This window comes from Mesoplodon bidens (genome assembly GCF_964165515.1).
Source record: "Mesoplodon bidens genome assembly, chromosome: 2".
NCBI classification, from domain to species: Eukaryota; Metazoa; Chordata; class Mammalia; order Artiodactyla; family Ziphiidae; genus Mesoplodon; species Mesoplodon bidens.
In genome coordinates this window covers 146,742,519-146,759,710 of record NC_138177.1, presented here as the reverse complement: position 1 = coordinate 146,759,710, position 17,192 = coordinate 146,742,519, and the positions used below count along the sequence as shown (strand labels likewise).

Genomic DNA, 17,192 nt, shown 5'->3' with positions numbered 1-17,192 from the left:
TTAACATCACTGCCACCAACAACAGCACCTTGTCATGATCTCCATGGCCATCATCGTATCACTAACATTTACTGATCATTCTCTATGTGCCAGGTTGCCGGAGTCCAGCTCCAGCGAGTCCAGGGATACTTGAGGGATGGATAGCCTCGGCAAAGGAAATAATTCTATTACACTTCTTAAAGTATCAGCATTGCATGTTTCTCTATCTCATTCTTTATTCTTCATTCTTCTTTATTGTTTACGATCACAGGTTTATATATTGTAGTTGATTACACTACCAGGTACGTGGCCAAACAATCTTAGCACAATCAAACCTCAAAATGTTCTATAAAGGTTTCTTAAAACAAATATCTCCTAGTTTCTAGATGTCCTATTAAAATATTTCCCCAAGTTCCCATTAATCACAGGTTGTTTCTTAGTAACCAAGCCAAGCAGTTATATGATTATTTCAATTGTAAAAGTTGGAGCTACTTGTTCCTATTTTTCTTCTTGCATGAGCAACCTTTTACAATGGTTCCATGAAAATATTTACAATGTACCTGCATGCTCTTTCCCGTTGTTTCCTTCAACTGAGACAGTGTTTTCTCCCTATCCTGGCAACGAATTCTGCTCTAGTCATTTGTTTTTCTATAATTAATCTTCCTTTATAATAGAACCATAAATTTCCTATGTCGTCATCAGGAACTCCGGCCCATGGCCATAACTCCGTACTAGAGGGTGTTTTTCATAAAAACATCCCCTTAGTTCCAGGCTCTTAATTCTTTACCCATTTCCCCGGAGCTTTAGTTGGTACTTCCCATTCTATGGTAGTTTCAGGAGGGGGAGTCCTAGAGGAATTTTTCTTTCACGTGGAGCAACATCCCCCCAAAACTGCCCCTGTATGTAAATTTATTATCATAGAACGTAACAACGGAGCTGTAGTCCACCTTCCTGGCACGGCGCTGCCTTGCAGTTTCGCCTTCCGTTGCTCATGACTTTGTCATGGTGCAATGGCTCCAGGATGGCTTCCGACACCAGGTACTAAAATAACCATTTACAAGTTTTCATTAACCCACCAAACAACGTTATCTCCATGGTATAGTGATAGTTGTAGCCTGTGATAGTGCCAGGATTTAACCCCAGATGTGACTTGAATCCTTGCCACGGTGATGGGTTCAGGAAGACAGCCTAAGACTCAGATGTCTATGCAGAATCATCAGAATTCTGAGGAAGCGTGCATTGTTGCCTGCCAGGACAGCAAACTACTGATTGGAGTGTGTTGTCCACTCACATCTAAATACAGTAACTGATATGACTGAATTTACAACTGCTATTTTGCTGTTCAATTTATATATATGCCATGTCTTTTTATGCTTGTATTCGTTCTAGTGGTCTCATCTGAGTATGCATAGCTTAGTGGTCATCCAATGAACGTGTAAGGGTTCCACTCTTTGTTGATTATCAGTGTGTGGGTTGGGGAATGCACTCAAAGGTACAGCAGGTCTCTAGTCTCCCTTGGCTTTCACTTTTTGCTGGACTCCCACTGTCTCCCCTGAACGTGCATAGTTTCAGTCAGCCAGGAATGAGTGGAAAGCTCATCTCAGCCCTTCTATTGCTCCCTTACTTCCAGGGTCTCCTGTCAACTTTCTGGCAGGTGTGCTGCTCACTCAGATTGGAACTGCAATCGGCTTAGCAAAGCCGTGGGTTTTTCTCATGCGCTTCTAACCGAATCCACCACATTTAGCTGGCAAAGACACAATATTTGCCCCTATGATTGTGACACCAATTCCAATGTGTGGGTTTTCCAACACCACCAAGAAAAGACTCTGCGACACCATTTGGGTGTCCTGCAATTTAACTCAGCTCTGACACTACCTGGAGATAGCGTCAGATCCCACAGGTTAAGGGCTCAGTTCCACAAGACCACTCCTATCTGACTTCAGATGCACATCACAAGTCCAGGTTGTTACCCACAGGCTACAAATAAGAGGTTCCCACGACCCCTTCCTTGGGTTCGATCAATTTGCCACAGCTGCTCAAAGAACTCAGGAGAGAGTTTACTTAGTTTACCAGTTTATGTAAAAGGATATGATGACATCCAGATGGAAGAGATGTCTAGGGTGAGATATGTGGGAAGCGGGGAGAAGTTTCTGTGCCCTCAGCAGGTGAGCCACTCTCCCAGTACCTCCACGTGTTCACCAACATGGAAGCTCTCCAAACCCCATCCTTTGGGTTTTATAGCCGCTTCATTACACAGGCATGACATTAAATCACTGGCCATTGGTGACTGAACTCAATCTCCAGCACCTCTACTTCTCAGGGGTGGGGCTGAAAGTTCCAACCCTCTAATCACCTGGTTGGTTCCCCTGGCATCAAGCCCCATCCTTAGGTTCCCAAGGAGCTTTCCAAAAGTCTCCTCATTAACATAACAAAAGACACCTTTATAGCTCTTAAACACAGGAAATTCCAAAGGTTTTATGAGCTCTATGCCAAGAATGGGTCAAGAAGACCAAATGTATGTTTCTTATTACAAATCACAGTATCACTGCGTCAAATTGATTCTGACCTCTCTGGTAGCAAAGCTACTCATTTTTGCAACATGCCCCAGGCTTAGTGAAGCTACAATTCTCACTGGCTATGCAGGGTATGAGAGCTGTCCTAGTCAAGATGACCACATACTTCTGCCATTTTTACCCAAAGTTTTAGCAGCTATTCAAGCACGGATACTTCTTAATTTGTCTTACTTGTCTTAACTGCCAATAAGTTTCCAGTGCCCTAAAACTGCAGCTTGTGACAATTTTGTCCAGTTTTATACTTGTGTGGAGAGAGTAATTGACAGCCCCTTCACACCATCAGGACCAGAAGTCTCACTTTTTATATTGTTAAAAACAACAGGCCCCAAATTGAGTTGCTTACACTAAGCCCCATGTCACCAAACAGATTTAAATTAATTCAGTTTCGGATCCCCCAGAAATGGAATTTTAAACCAGTCAATCAGGAATCGCCTGATTAGCACTCACTAGGTAATCCATCTAGATTAGACCCTCTGCCATCCCCTAAATGAAAGGAACCTTGCAATAATCAACAGACTTTTTGGCCTAGTATAATTTCCTTGTTCCTGCTCCCTTCTGGATATAAAAATCTTTCATTTTGCACAGCTCCTTGGAGCTTCTTTCTATCTGCTAGATTGGATGCTGCTTGAATCAAATCAATTTTTGCTCAAATAAACTCAAAAATTTTAATATGCCCCAATTTATTTTTTAACAATATATATAGACTTTTTGCCTTAGTAATCCAAACTTTTTTGATATATGTGAAAGTAACTCAAATTAAGTAAAGAAAAATACCTGCTAATGGTCCATATTCTTATGTTTATACTGCCAATTTGGTATAATACAGCATTTTGAATTACTTCTAAAAAAACTTTAATTTTAAAATCAGATTTTTTTTTTCATTGCAGGCTTCTAGAAAGTCCCTGAAACATTCTTGGAAGACTTTTTGGGCTAATGGACACTGAAAATATCCCAAAGGAGGTATATTTTAATAGATCTGCTAGTCAACTTTTATACTTTCAGCAAGCTGAAATTTGTTATTTCCTACAGGAAATACAGAAGTTACTTAATTCACCATATTGGCTTATGAAGCACCCCAATTTCCTTACTGCTCTAATATCTCCTAAAGTTAGTGAAAAATATTTGTCCAAATAATTTCAACCTAGACAACTTTTACTTTTTTCTTCTTTGAAACAGCAGGGGCTTCACTCACTCTCTCTAGCAGAAGGCATTTTCAGGAATAAAAATATTATTAATTATCCAATAAAACTGAAGAAGTTGCAGGAAAAGATGAGAGCTGGCTATCACTTAATGCAGCTTTCACTTTTAGGTGTATGAATAAGTATTTCCATTACATGAACATATAATAATTATTCTATCCAAACTCCTACTAATGGACATTTCAATTATTTCCATTTTTTATTATTATGAACAATGCTACAAACGAACATTCCTAAGAAGGCTCTTAGTATGCCAGACAGAATACATCTTAAAGCTATATACCTAGAAGGTCATAGGCTATGAGAATCTTGGCCTTCACTAGATAATCCTGAATTGTGGTTGTTCCAATTTACATGACATAGCAACATATACAAGATTCCATTTTTCCATGCTTTGACATTTGTCAGATTTATTAAATTTTACCAATCTTATGGCTATAAAAATGAAATCATATGATTGTTTTAATTTGAATTTTCCTAAATATTAATGGGATTGCTCATGTTTTCAAATATTTATTGGCCATTCTTTTGGGAGAAAAATAAAGAGAAGAGAGACAAAGACATAGGGACAGTGGGGAGGGGAGGAAAGGGGGAGAAGAAGAGGAGAGAAATCTGAAGAATATAAAATAATGCTTGTTAATTTTGGAAGGTAGATGCGTGCATTTTGGTAAAGTATTTTCATTTAGGTTTCAGTATGTTTAAAATAACATCATAATTTCATAAAGCAATTATGTTTTAAACTAAATTAAACTTTGAATTAGGTCTTCACATTTCAGATATTGAGGGCTATGTGGTGGTTTTTGACAATGATCCTGCATCACGATTTGATTCAGAAAATAGTAAGCACTTACGCGAAGGCCAGAAATCCTCCTCATGGTAACCTGGCGGTTTGAGTCATGGTGTCCAGAAATTTGATTTGGACCCGGGAACATGAAATCTCGTGTATTCTCATCATATGTAGACAGTGTTTCACTCACTACAAGAAAGATATCCTATGATTCAAATTATAACAAAATATGCTATTTAAAAACAATATCATCAAGTACAAATATATAATGCCTATGCCTTAATGAAATACCTGCTTCAGGGTCATGGACTTAATTTTTTTTCTATGAAAGGGAAATTAAAATAAAGTTATGTTAAATGAATTAACACATTTCCTTATTCAAAAATGTCATACATATTACTAATTCTCCCTTCCCCTTTTGTAGAAAGGGGATGTTCATGTAAACTTTTTAAGTGCATGAGTTCCTAAAAAAGAAAATCCTTTTAAACATATCAAACTGACATAACAGTTATACATATAAAACTTAATTACCATCTCCAGATTTTTTTTTCTATCTTCCATTCTTTTCTGCCTGCCATTATGAGATATTAGATTACATACTGAAAAAAATATAGACATTTTATAGAATTTGTGGTTACCTGAATTAGGTATACATGTGATATTCAAAAATTTTAGACTACTAGCTTTCAATAAAATATAGTTCCCTATTTCTCATATAAAATAAGGATTTACGATAGAGTCTTCTATAATCATAGAAATCAGTAATAAAAATAAAACTATCCTTCAGATTTTAACTCTAACTACTGCAGAGGTCTGTACTGTTTATTAAGTAGGTACAGTTTTAATTCCCCTACATTCCCCAAAACAGTCAATACACAAAAACAAAGATAGTGAACTACTATATCAGCAAAAGCATATTGGTTTAGAAAAATCACCAAAACTTAAAGAAGTTAATTTTAATGAATGTCACATAATATGCTAGGATCATATCGGGTTATTTCCCACTTTAAATTATGACTATTCAATTTTAGAACAATATGTTCAAATATAATTTATGTCAATCTTTCTGTATATATTATTTTGGCCTACTGACATTTTACACATAGTAGACAAATGCTAGAGACTCACCATTGCTCTTAATTTGGGAAGAAGGGGAAAAGATGAGATTTTTTAAAAAGCATTTCATTGAAATGAGTTCAGATGTCAATTATCTTATCAAAATACAATACAGTACCTGGTGAAACTAGCTGAATCAACTCAAACAATGCTGTATCATCTGAAAGTTTAAAGAAAAATTTCCTTAAATAAACAAATTTATAATAAACAATAACTAATTACTTTATCACAGAAGTACCTAAAAGCCAAAGTAATCTCCCAGTAGACTACATATATGTTTATATATTAGTATACTGTGTATATTTTTTGGTTGCTATGTATCTTGTGGATTTATTAATCTCTGGTAGAAATTAATCTTTCTAGGTTTTTTTCTCATTTTTTTAAGGCTTTATTTTTTTACAGCAGTTTTATACGTTGACAACAAAATTGAGAGGGAGGTACAGAGATTTCCCCTATATCCCCTGCCCCCCAAAACATGCATAGCTTCCCCACTATCAACATCATTCACAGGAATGGTACATTTTTTACCAAGGATGAACCTACACTGACACATCATAATCACCCAAAGTCCACAGTTTACCTTAGGGTTCACTCTTGGTGATGTACATTCTGTGGATTTAGATGAATATATAATGACATTATCCATCTTTATAATATCATATAAAATATTTTCACTGCCCTGCTCCTCTGTTCTCTGGTTATTTATCTCTCTCCTCCCCACAACCCACCCTCCGCCCATCACAATCACTGTCTTTTTATTGTCTCCATAGTTTTCCCTTCTCCAGAATGTCATATACTTGAAATCATACAGTATGTAGCCTTTTCAGATTGGCTTCTTTCACTCAGTAATATGCATTTAAGGTTCCTCCATGTGTTTTTATGGCCTGATAGCTCATTTCTTTTTAGTGCTGAATAATATTCCATTGTCTGGTTATTCCACAGTTTATTTATCCATTTACCTACTGAAAGACATTGGCTGCTTCCAAGTTTTGGCAATTATGAACAGAGCTGCTATAAACATCCACGTGCAGGTTTTTGTGTAGACATAAATTTTCAACTCTTTGCATAAATACCAAAGAGCAGTATTGCTGGATCATATGGAAAGAGTATGTTCAGTTTTGGAAGAAACCGCCAAACTGTCTTCCAAAGCGGCTGTGCCATTTTGCATTCCCGCCAGCAATAAGTGAGAGTTCCTGTTGCTCTGCATCCTCACCAGTATTTGATTCTGTCACTGCTCCAGATTGTGGCAATTCTAGGAATGTACAGGTATCTCGTTTTAATTTGCATTTCCCTAGAAACATATGATGTGAAGTATCTTTTCATGTGATTATTTGCCATCTGTATATCCTCTTTGGTGAGGTGTCTGTTAAGGTCTTTAGCCCATTTTTTAAAAGGGCTGTTTGTTTTCTTATGGTTGAATTTTAAGAGTTCTTTTTATATTTTAGATAATAGTCCTTTATCAGATGTGATTTTGCAAATACATTTTTTCCAACCTGTGGCTGGTCTTCTAATTCTCTTGATTTTGTCTTTCCCAGAGCAAAAATTTTTAACTTAACTGCAATCCAGCTTATCAATTATTTTTTTCATACTTTCTTTCAAAGACGACACTATGGTGTCTTTGGTGTTGTATCAAAAAAGGCATCACCATACCCAAGATCATCTAGGTTTTCTCCTATGCTATCTTCTAGGAGTTTTATAGTTTTGCATTTTCCAGTTAGGTCTATGATCCATTTAGAGTTAATTTTTGTGAAGGGTGTATGGTCTGTATCTGGATTCACTTTTTTTTTTTTTTTTTTGCATGTGGATGTCCAATTGTTCTAGCACCATTTACTGAAGAAACTGTCTTTGTTCCATTGTATTGCCTTTGCTCCTTTGTCAAAGATCAGTTGACTACAGAGGTATATTTCTGGGCTCTCTGTATATTTTTATAAAAATAAATTATGTCTATTTCTTAAGCAGAGTGGTGAGTACAGCTAGGTATATTACATAACTCACACTTTTAATATGTCTGAAGTACTTTATAATAAATTTTTAAAATAAAAATAAAATATAAATTATGCCCTTTCTACTTTCTAAGAACCCATGAATATAATCTTTTTCTTTCTTTAAATTCTGCTATTTTTTTCCAAGGGAAATCTCAGTCATTTAACCCAATACTTATATGTCCAGTTTTTGAAGAAATATTAAATATTCCTTGTAGTTTATCATTCGGGTCTGTAATAAGAAAAAAAAATTGGTAACAGTCCTATTCCTGAAGCACCTGACATTGTGTTGAAAAGGCAAACATTAAATGAAATAAAGACACAAATAAATATGTAATTATAAACTACAAGTACAATAAAGACATTCAGGTAGTGCTATAAGAGAGTATAACAAGATAATCTTGTCAGGGAGTCAGTGAAGGCTGAGGAAGAGCTCTTCAGGACTTGACCCATAGCATGAATAGGTGTAAACTAAGAGTTAGGGGGGTGGGAAACTAGAGATTTTCAAGCAGGAGGAACAGGATGTATGAAGGCTGTAAATGGAACATAGCAGGGTAATGTGGGAGATTAGAAGGTTCAAAAACAAACCTCCTGCTAAAATTGACTTGAAAAGGTAGATAACTAAAAAATCTGCTTGAAGGCAGGAGAAACCTAACAAGGTAAGTAAAAAAATTACAAGTCTGAAACTCAGTATATGAAGTAAACACAGGACTTACCTGGTGACGCAGTGGTTAAGAATCTGTCTGCCAATGTAGGGCACATGGGTTCGATCCCTGGTCTGGGAAGATCCCACATGCCACGGGGCAACTAAGCCCATGCGCCACAACTACTGAGTCTGCGTACCGCAACTACTGAAGCCCACGCACTCTAGGGCTCACATGCCGCAACTACTGAGCCTGTGTGCTGCAACTACTGAAGCCCGTGTGCCCAGAGCTCATGCTCCACAACAAGAGAAGCCACTGCAATGAGAAGCCTGTGCGCCACAATGAAGAATAGCCCCCGCTCACTACAACTAGAGAAAGCCCACATGCAGCAACGAAGACCAAATGCAGCCAAAAATATATATATAAAATTAAAAAAAAAACCTGTATTATTTTAAAAAACAGAAGTAAACACAGAGAGATAAGCCTGGTATTTGAGGTTACTTTTCTTTTTGGGTATCTGACAGTTCTGACAGAGGTAGCTAAGAGGCTAAGAAGCTGAGTATAGATTTTGATAAGCTCATACAAAAATTGGAGTATCATGACCTTGGGAAGAGATGAGAAGGGAGGTCTGCAGGTAAGAGAAAATGGCCTGATAAAATGGCTAGGCTATAGGACTGAATCTTGAAAAGGTAAACCAATTCAAAAAAACACATGCACCCCGATGTTCATTACAGCACTATTTACAATAGCCAGGACATGGAAGCAACCTAAATATCCAGTGACAGAGGAATGGATAAAGAAGATGTGGTACATATATACAATGGAATATTAGCCATAAAAAGGAATGAAATTGGGTCATTTGTAGAGACACGGATGGACCTAGAGACTGTCATACAGAGTGAAGTAAGTCAGAAAGAGAAAAACAAATATCATATATTAATGCATATATGAAAAAATTGGTATAGACAATCTTATTTACAAAGCAGAAATAGAGACACAGATGTAGAGAACAAACATGGATACCAAGGGAAAAAGGGGGATGTGGGATGAATTGGGAGATTGGGATTGACATATATACACTATTGACACTATGTATAAAATAGGTAACTAATATGAACCTACTGTATGGCACAGGGAACTCTACTCAGTGCTCTATGGTGACCTAAATGAGAAGGAAATCCAAAAAAGAGGGGAAATATGTATACATATAGCTGATCCACTTTGCTGTACAGTATAAACTAACACAATATTGTAAAGCAACTATACTCTAATTTAAAAAAAGTTTTAAAAAAGAGAGTAAAGAGTAAACTAAAAATAAATAACCAATGTTATACACTGAATATCTGTATCCCCTCAAAATTCATATGTTGAAATCATAACCCCCAATGTGATATTTAGAGTTAGGACTTTTGGGAGGTTATTAGGGAAAAGCCTTCATTAAAGAGATTAGTGCCCATTAGTGCCACTGGTGCCCAAAAGACCTCAGAGAACTTCCTTGCCCTTTCTGCTACATGAGGACACAGAGAGAAAATGGCATTCTATGAACAGAAAGGGGACCCTCACCAGACACCAAATCTGCTGGCTCCTTGATCTGGGATTTCCCAGCCTTCAGAAGTATGAGAAATAAACTTCTATTATTTATAAGCCACCCAGTCTATGGTATTTTGTTATACCAGCCCAAATGGACTAAGACAGCCAACTAAGAACTTAGGCTTAAAGCTGAATCATCCCAAATCCTGTCTAAATTAAGTTGATTCAGAATTGCTAGTGCCCTCTAGAAATAATCATAAATCTTGTCTGAAGGAAAATATCTTCATCTAAGGTTTCAAATTATTTCTAAAATTCTTACATACAAAATCTGACATTTAATGAAAATCGACCAGGTATATAGGAAAAAAAGACCATTGGGATCAAAACACAAGAGAAATACAGGAAATAAAAACAGATCAACAAGAGATCCAGAAAAATTAGTTATCAGACTACAACTTAAAATATGCTTAATATGCTCAAGAAAATAAAATATAAGATTGAGAATGTCAGCAGAGAACTAGAAACTGTTACAAAGAACCAAGTGGAAATTTTTTAGCTAAAAAATAACCAAAAATTAACCACAATGAACGGATTTACCAGCAGATTACAAATGATCCAAGAGAGAATTATGGAACTGGAAGACAAAAATAAATATCTTGAGAGAGGAACAGAAAGCCTGAAGGTTGGAGTAACAAAAAAAAAAAGAAAAAAAAAGGATAGAGTAAGAGGTTCTAACAATGTGCAACTGGATTTATAAAAGGAGAGAAGAGAAAAGGGCAAAAGAAATATTTGAGAAGTTAATATCTCAGAATTTATCTGAAGAAAGATACCAAGATACAAATACCAAGCAGAACAAGTTTTTAAAACACACACACACACACACACACACACACACAGAGTTGGGCACATCAAAGTAAAACTACAGGAAAACAAAGACGTAAGAGAATATGTTAAAAGAAGCCAGCAGAAAATGACAAAATACCTTCAAAGAAGTAACAATAAAATTAACAGATGATTTCTCAACAGAAACTAAGGGAGCAAAAAGACAATGGAAGAGAATTTTCTAAGGGCTGGAAGACAGTCATACCAATATTCAGCAAAAATATACTTCAAAAAAGGTAAAATAAAGACATTTTCAGATAAATAAAAATCAAGATATGTATCATCAAAAGACTATAAGGAAGGAATTATGAAAGGATATTCTTCAGAAAGACACAATAAACTGAGAAGCTCAAAAAATGAAAGGAAATAAAGAGCAACCAAAAAGGTAAAATACAGTTGTAAAGTGAAATAAAAGATGCCTATACAATAATAGCAATAATATTCTGTGTAGTCTCATTGCACACTAAGTTAAAATGCATAACAAAAAATAACATATAATCTAGAAGTTAAGTAGCTGTAGGTTCTTCATTGTCCTAGAAGAGGTTAAAATTAAAATATGTACACAACTCTGAAAACTCAAGCATGCATGCTGTAATCTCTATACTAACCATTAAAAAAATAGTTAAAGAACATGTACCCTCAAGCTAATAAAAGTGTAGAAATGAAAAAGCAAAAAATAGTTAATTCAGAGAAAAGTAGAGGACTTCCCTGGTGGTTCAGTGGCTAAGACTCCATGCTCGGTTTCTTTCCCTAGTCAGGGAACTAAATCCCACATGCTGCAACTAAGAGTTTGCATGCCACAACTGAAGATCCCTCATGCTGCAACTAAGGATCATGAGTGCCACAACTAAGACCTGGCACAGCCAAATATTTTTTTAAACTATTAAAAAAAAGAAAAGTAGAAACAGAAAAGCACTAATATTCAACAATCCAAACAAATAAAAAGTAGATATCAATATGGTAGATTTACACCAAAATACATCAGTAAAAACATTTTTTTAATTTAACGTTTTTAGATAATGAGGATTCACAACAAATTGTCAGAATGCAGAGATCCCATATACCCTTTATCCAGCTTCCCCCAGTGGTAACACCTTGCAAAACTATAATAAAATATATCACAACCACTGTGACACTGATACAATCTACTTATTTTATCCAGATTAAAAGTTTTAATTGTACTCATTTGTATGTGAATGTGTATGTCTATATTTAGTTCTATACACTTTTATCAGGTGTGTAGGTTTGTGTATTCACCACCACAGCCAGGATACAGAATAGCTCCACCACCACATGATCTCTTATGTTGCCCTTTTGTAACCACATCCACCTCCCTCCCCAACCCATCCCTAACCCCTGATAACCACTAATCCCTATAATTATATCATGCATTTTTAGAAGTACTCTAAATGGTCCAATTAAAAGACAGATTAGATTAAAACAAAACAAAACAAAACAAAAACCTCTCTCCAAGTACCACTCATAAGATACATGTAAAATGTAAGAATACAGAAAAACAGAAAACAAAAATATAGACAAATATATAACATGTGACAACTAAAAGAAAGCTGGTTTGGTTATACTATAAAAGATAAAGTCATCATTAAAGCAAAAGCATCAAAATAATAAAAGGTTCAATTCACCAGTTGATACATGCCTGGCAAGACTGGTCAAGAGAAAAGACACAAATTACTAATATCAGGAATGAAAAGAAAGACATAGAGATATTTTAAAATCCTAAGGCATTATGAATAATTTTATGCTACAAATGTATTGAATGTGTCTTATCTGAATCACTGTCAAACAAAATATGATTAAACAATTATAGAACAATTGGGGAAATGTGAGCTGAGTGGATATTTGATGATACTAAGAAACTGTTAATTTTTAGGTGTTCCTTTATTTTAGATATCCATATCTATAAGTGAAAGGAGATATGATATTTGAGATTTACTTCAAAATAATCTGATATATTAAAAAAAATCAAGTTCCTACAAAAAGGAAACTTAAAACTTATGCAGATATAGAAAAAACTGAATAGTTGTGTATATATGTGTGTATATACAGATATATGTGTAGATGCACACACACATACACAATCCATTATTTAAAACCTTACAACAAAGAAAACACTAAGACAGATGACTTCATTGGTGAATTTTCAAACTTTTAAGGAAGAAAATAATGCTGATTACATGCATACTCTTTTGCAGACCAGTAAAAGAAGGAACACTTCTCAACTTACTTTATAAGCCCAGCAAAACCTTGATACTAAAACCTGACAAGAACCTTAAAAGAAAGGAAAATGACAGGCAATCTATTTCATAAACAGAAATGTGAAAATCCTATATAAAATATTATCTAATCAAATCCATCAATATATTAATATGGTTTAATATTCAAAACTAAAGCAACATAATTCACCACCTAAACAGAATAAAGAAGTATTTCATAAAAGTTAATAATCATTCATTTTCAAATAAAAATCTTAGCAAACTAGAAATAGAAAAGAACTTTTTAAATCTAATAAAGGCTATCTACCAAAAACCTAAAACAAACATCATACCAAGTGATGAAATGTTGAAGCTGTCTCTCTAAGATCAGGAATGAGACATTCACTTCATTCACTGCTATCACTACTATCATTCACTTCAACATTTTATTGGAGTTCTGAACCAGTGAAAGCATAATAAAGCAATAAAAAGAAATAAAAGATATAACTATAACAAAAGAGAAACTATAATTCTCATCATTTACAATGTGACTGTGTACATAAAAAGTCCAAAGGAATCTAAAGACATTTTTTAAATCAATACATATAGTGAGGTTGCTGGAAACAAGGTAAATATGTCAAATAATATTTTTTTTATATATCAGCAACAGTTAGAAATGACATTATAATCTTGTTTAAAAGTGTGAAATACCTAGAAAAATAATGAATTAAAGATATTAAAGACTGATACACAAAAGAAAAAAATTAACAGAGGAATATACATGCTTGAGAGACATCAACCAATCATAATGTATGGACCTTATCTTTACCCCAATTCAAATAAAATACTTATTTTTTAAGTTATAAGATAGTTGAGGAAATGTGAACTGAATTGATATTTAATATTAAAAAATTGTTCATTTTTAGGTATGATATGGTACTGTTCCTATATTTTAGATATTGATATCTAATAGATAAAAGCATATGATGTCTGAGAGTTGCTTCAGAATAATCTGGAAAAGGGTGATGAAGTAGAGAGATATAGTTAAAACAACATTAGCCATGAGTTGATAATTATTGAGCTGAGTGATGAGTACGAGGGGGTTCATTATTCTCTTTTAGTGTCCACTTTTGTATATTTATAAAATTTTCTCTAAAAAAGTTTTTTTAATGTTTTTGATTAGAGAAAGTTGTGTGTGTGTGCTCTAATAGCATCACCGTGAGAGCTCCCATTATGCTGTTTTTTGTTAAAGTTCTCTTCTGCCTTTTCCATCAGAAATTCTAAAATAAGAGACACACATTCTACATGTTCAACTTCACATTCCTCCTTCAAATGTTATTTAGTTATCTAAATAAAATCAGTTTAAAATTTTCGGAATTCCTCCATATTTCCTATAATTTGTAAACTGAACATATATTAATTTTTCTTTAAAATAACAATAATAAAAGTTTTAAAAAGAGGATAGTACAAGCACTAGGCTCTTAACAAGAAGTTAATCCTCTCCTTTTAGTCTCATGCCATCTGATTTTGTCAACTGCTCATCCTCCTTCTCACTACAATCTCTTAACTTCAAGGTCCCTACCACTTTTTCACCGAAGATAAAACAGGCTTATCTTCCTCTCAAACCTAAGACTTGCCATAATTTTGAACAACGTCAACTTCCATGTGAATATTGTATCCAACAGTTCTCTGACCTCCTCAAATCCAGTGCACATATACAAGGATTCTGATTATTGATTTACATGTCTGATCCTTATTTTATTAAGATGGATGCCCATTTGAACAAACGGCCTATATTTTATTCACTTCTGAATCCCCTATATTCTCTCACAGTGACTGAATCTGCACAGGCAATCCAAAAGTTTAAAAAAACAAATTTTATCATAAGCCAGTGGATAAGCAACTTTTGTTTTGGAAGACTTTTCTATCACCCCTTGAATCACACAGCATATTCCATGAATACATCATGCTGTTTCTCATCCTATTATCAATAAATGGAAGAACAGAAAAGAACTAATGCTAAAGATGATACTGAAATAAGAGATTGGCACTTAAGAAACTTGGTCTATTGCACTTACAATAATTTTAATATCTGATCACAAAGTAAAACCCTATCCTTTAGAAAATATCTGAACATAAAATTTTATTAGAAATCAAACAAATTAAACAAACTTAGATAAACATACTAATACTATATTTTTTCTGATGTCACTTATTCTGTAATCTCAACTATTTGAAAAACATTATTACAAAGTAGAAAACTACATTTTTAAAAAAAGGATATGGGTAGTCAAAATAATAGTATTTACTACCATTTAGAGAACATCTTCTGTGTGTCAGGACTCACAGTTCCTATAAGCTTCAAACAAATCCCTAAAACAACCCTAACAAGCCATTATTTCCATTTTACAGATAAGAAATAGAGACTAATGGTGAAGGTTACCAAACATAAATTCCTGAGCTGAGATTTGAGCTCAGCCTGCACTGTTTTCATTAACAATTCTACTAGAACTAGAAAGCAGTAATTTACAAAATATACAGTGAGGTAAGGAAGTTATATTTTGAATGAGGAGTAGAATAAAGAGATAGGATAGTAGCTAAATGAGGGTGAGGATGAAGACAGGAATTATCTTTTAAAGATGTAAACATACAACATATTTATTTAGTGTGAGGGTTAGCAAGAGAGACATTGCAAACACAGAGGGAAAAAAAATCTAATGATCAAGATACTAGAGATGGTACAAGGAGATGAATAAGAGGGACAAGTAGAATAATCTTGAGCAGAATGCAGAAACCTCATCCTCCAGGACCAGGAGAAAGGCGATAAGAATGAGAAACGATGTAGATGACTTTTAGGACAAGGGAGCAGTGAACTGAAGTGATTCACTAACACGGCCTCAATTTTAGTCAGTGAAGTAGGAAGTAGTCATCTGTTCATCTTAAGAAGGCTGGAGTTTAAACAGAGACATCTAATAAGAGAAATGAACATGTTTAAAATATCTGCAAGATAAATTTAAAAGGAAGTTCTCCAAGAAGTAAAGGACTGAAAGGTAGCACTGAGAAATAACTTGTGTTAGCATCAATCTGAACGTTATGAGAGCCCATCAGCAATACCAAATTAACCTAGTATAAAAAGCCAGGAAGGCAAGTTGTAGCACTGACCCACGAATGGACATTTATTAAGAATCTCCTATATGTCAGCATTGATGTAATACCTGACATAATGAAATAAATAAGTTAAAGTAAGATATAGAAAGTTTCAAATGTTTTTACCAACACTAAAAGGATATAACTTTTTAAGCAACCATGTCATGATTATATTTGATTCCTATCCCAGATGCTCAGGGAAAACATCAATAAATTCCAAGAAGCAGTAATATTATAGGGTGTGCTCTGATTGAAAGACAAATTAACAATATTTTTAATATTTAAACTAATCATGGATAAATATTTGAAATACACTGAAAAGACATTAGCAGTCTTCAATATGAAGGTTCAGCAAAATGACTGGATACACAAATATTTTTTATCACTTTCTGGTGATAAAAAAGGGAAAAAAGGAAAATTAGGTGAAGAACCTTATTCTCTAAGGCCACAAAATACATAACAGTTAGAAATAAACATAATAAGAAATGTATGGCAAGTATATGTATACACACACACACACACACACACACACACACATACACACTCACACACATACCCCAAAATCTTGGTAATATGTTGAAAGAAAGCATAACTTTAGTAAATCAGTATACATCATCTATCTACATGGTAAGAATGAATAATGTAAAAATGCCAATTCTCCCAAAATATAATTAAAATTAAAATTCAAAGAGGTTTATCTTAGACCTTAAAAAATGATTTTAGGTTCATCTAGAAAAATAAACATGTAGGAATATAAATGTGTGTTTATTAAATGAAAAGAACATGGATTATATAAAGCTGTAATAATTAACTGTGCACTACTAGCCCAAATACAGATACTTAGAATAATTAAACAGATATAATGGGGCGGGGGACAAATGGGAGAGTACACAGAGACAGGATGAGGGTAGAAAGGACATTAACGGGGAACAGGTTTCTGCCTCAGATAATGGCAATTTACATAAAGCAGACCAATCATCTTATTAGGAAGACTAAGAAAATCAGGTCAAGTTATTTTTTAAAATCCACTTGAAGTCACAGAGAAGATAATACGGCAGTGAAGAATTACAGGGCCAAGTTCTAGGAGAAGAAAGAAAAGCCAGGGAGATGAGACAAACACTGGAGCTGCTTTCTCCCCAA

The 17,192-nt window shown here is 34.4% G+C and overlaps 1 protein-coding gene across 3 annotated transcripts in view; it reads right to left on the bottom strand.

Annotated features, from left to right (window-relative positions):
- The window catches only part of SPATA6 (spermatogenesis associated 6), a 148,799-nt gene that overhangs the window by 90,888 nt on the left and 40,719 nt on the right, over nucleotides 1–17,192 (bottom strand). For 2 of the 3 annotated variants that reach the window (XM_081220262.1, XM_081220263.1), the window contains exons 4-5: nucleotides 5,773–5,814; nucleotides 4,603–4,727 (exon numbers count right to left, since the gene is read on the bottom strand). In XM_081220262.1, the coding sequence (XP_081076388.1) occupies nucleotides 4,603–4,727; nucleotides 5,773–5,814 (167 nt within the window). Of the gene's footprint in view, nucleotides 1–4,602; nucleotides 4,728–5,772; nucleotides 5,815–9,843; nucleotides 9,887–17,192 lie in introns of all 3 variants that reach the window. The other variant, XM_081220264.1, reaches the window with a different exon arrangement.